At 47.4% G+C, this 1858-nt stretch overlaps 1 protein-coding gene across 1 annotated transcript; it reads right to left on the bottom strand.

Moving 5' to 3' along the window:
* Positions 1-1658, bottom strand: LOC139660150 (E3 ubiquitin/ISG15 ligase TRIM25-like). The gene is made up of 2 exons (XM_071538215.1): positions 947-1658; positions 1-153 (listed from the first exon to the last, which is right to left on the bottom strand). The coding sequence occupies exons 1-2, from the start codon at positions 1630-1632 to the stop codon at positions 117-119; spliced, it is 723 nt and encodes a 240-aa protein (XP_071394316.1). The 5' UTR covers positions 1633-1658; the 3' UTR covers positions 1-116.
* Positions 1659-1858: the final 200 nt, after the last annotated feature.

The following is a 1858-nucleotide window of genomic DNA, read 5'->3' on the forward strand; positions in this document are numbered from 1 at the left end:
CCAAAATCCAGGATAGAGAGGCTGAGTGAATGTGGTCTGGACTCTGTGGAGGAGAGTCATGGTTTCAGAGACGCTGTAGAAGGACAGAATACCTGCTCTGTGATCCAGGTACACTCCTACTCTGGAGGACAGAGGGCCTGGGATGGGAGTTTCGATATTGTTATGTCTGAATTGATAACTATTGTTGTAACAATATACTGCCCAAGACTTGTCATTGTTTCCAAATTGACATTCACTCGAGGTTCCTGTTCTGCTAATATCCTTACATGAGACTGCTATTGAAACTCTCTTCCCACTCCACTCCACCTCCCAGTAACAACGTCCAGTCAGACCCTCTCTACTCAGGACCTGAAAATTTTTAATGAATCTGTCTGGGTGACTAGAATATAACTGATATTCTGTCACATATGTTGCTTTTCTGTTCCTCTCAGATAATGACAGATGTGTGTGTGCTGTGTTTGGATCCAGTGTGATTTGACGTGAATATTTTAAGAATTCAGCTCTGGTCTTGGGCTCTCTTGGTTGTGGCAGTAAAACATCCACTTCAGTCACTGTCCATGAGATCTTAGGCCATTCCTCTGTAAGAATGCCCTGTAGTTTATCTCTGGCCTCTGACACAGCTGCAGTCACATCCTCAAAGTAGCGCAGAGGACGGATATTGGTGCTGGGTGAGTCTGTAGATACACTGAGATGTGACAGCGAGGGGTAATTGTGTAGAAAATGGGTGTGATCCTCTGTGTGTGAGAGCTGCTCCAGCTCAGCGTCTTTCCTCCTCAGCTCAGCAATCTCCTGCTTCAGCTTCTCCTGAAGTTCTTCGGCCCGACTCGCTTCCGCTTTCTGCTGGGATCTGATCTGCTCCTTCACATCAGAGCTTCTTTTCTCAATGAGACGGACCAGTTCAGTGAAGATCTTCTCACTGTTCTCCACTGCTTTATCAGCAGAGAGATTGATAGCCTTCACCTCCTGCTGAAGCACCTTCACGTCTTTCTCTCTGTCCTGGATTCTCTGCTGGATTTTTTGCCGACTCACCCCGAGCTCTTTCTGCCTCTCAGTCCTTTCTGCTGCAGCTGAGACTGTGTCGTGGCCTTTGTGTTCATCCATGGAGCAGAGATAACAGATAAACTGCTGATCAGTACGGCAGAAAATCTTCATCACCTCATCATGATGAGAGCAGATGTTCTCCTGAAGCTTCTTAGAGGGGTCGACCAGCTTGTGTTTCTTTAATGGAGCTACATCATAGTGAGGCTGGAGGTGCTGCTCACAGTAAGAGGCCAGACACATCAGACAGGACTTGAGGGCTTTCAGCTTTCTCCCAGTGCAGAAATCACAGGCCACATCTCCAGGTCCGGCATAGCAGCGATCAGGAGGAGCAGCTTGGAGTCCTGTCTTCTTCAGTTCCTCCACCAACTCTGCTAACATGGTACTTTTCACCAGGACAGGCCTTGGTGTGAAGGTCTGTCTGCACTGGGGGCAGCTGTGGATTTTCTTCCGATCCTCTTCATCCCAGCAGCTTTTAATACAGCTCATGCAGTAGCTGTGCCCACAGGGAATAGTCACCGGATCCTTCAGTAGATCCACACAGATCGAACAGCAGAATTTTGCTCCGTCCAGCTGAATTCCTTGCTGCGCCATTTCACTTCTCAGTAACAGTGAGTCTGATAGTTTCACTTTCTATCAACAGAAAACAAGTTGTGTTCCGATCCAAACCAAAAATCTGTGTTCCGATCCAAACCAAAAATCTGTCCCTTGTCTTCATGTTCATTTGCTGATCTGCAGTGAATGGGCTTGTCAGCTCCTACGCTTCACAACATGTTGTTCACACCCATCTTTAAACTGACAGATCTGTGAAAGGGGAGGG

The sequence above is a fragment of the Centroberyx affinis genome, unplaced genomic scaffold, assembly GCF_046629955.1.
Source record: "Centroberyx affinis isolate AG114_WGS23_722 - 3 ecotype Tasmania unplaced genomic scaffold, CSIRO-AGI_Caff_v1 ptg003226l_1, whole genome shotgun sequence".
Lineage (NCBI taxonomy): Eukaryota > Metazoa > Chordata > Actinopteri > Beryciformes > Berycidae > Centroberyx > Centroberyx affinis.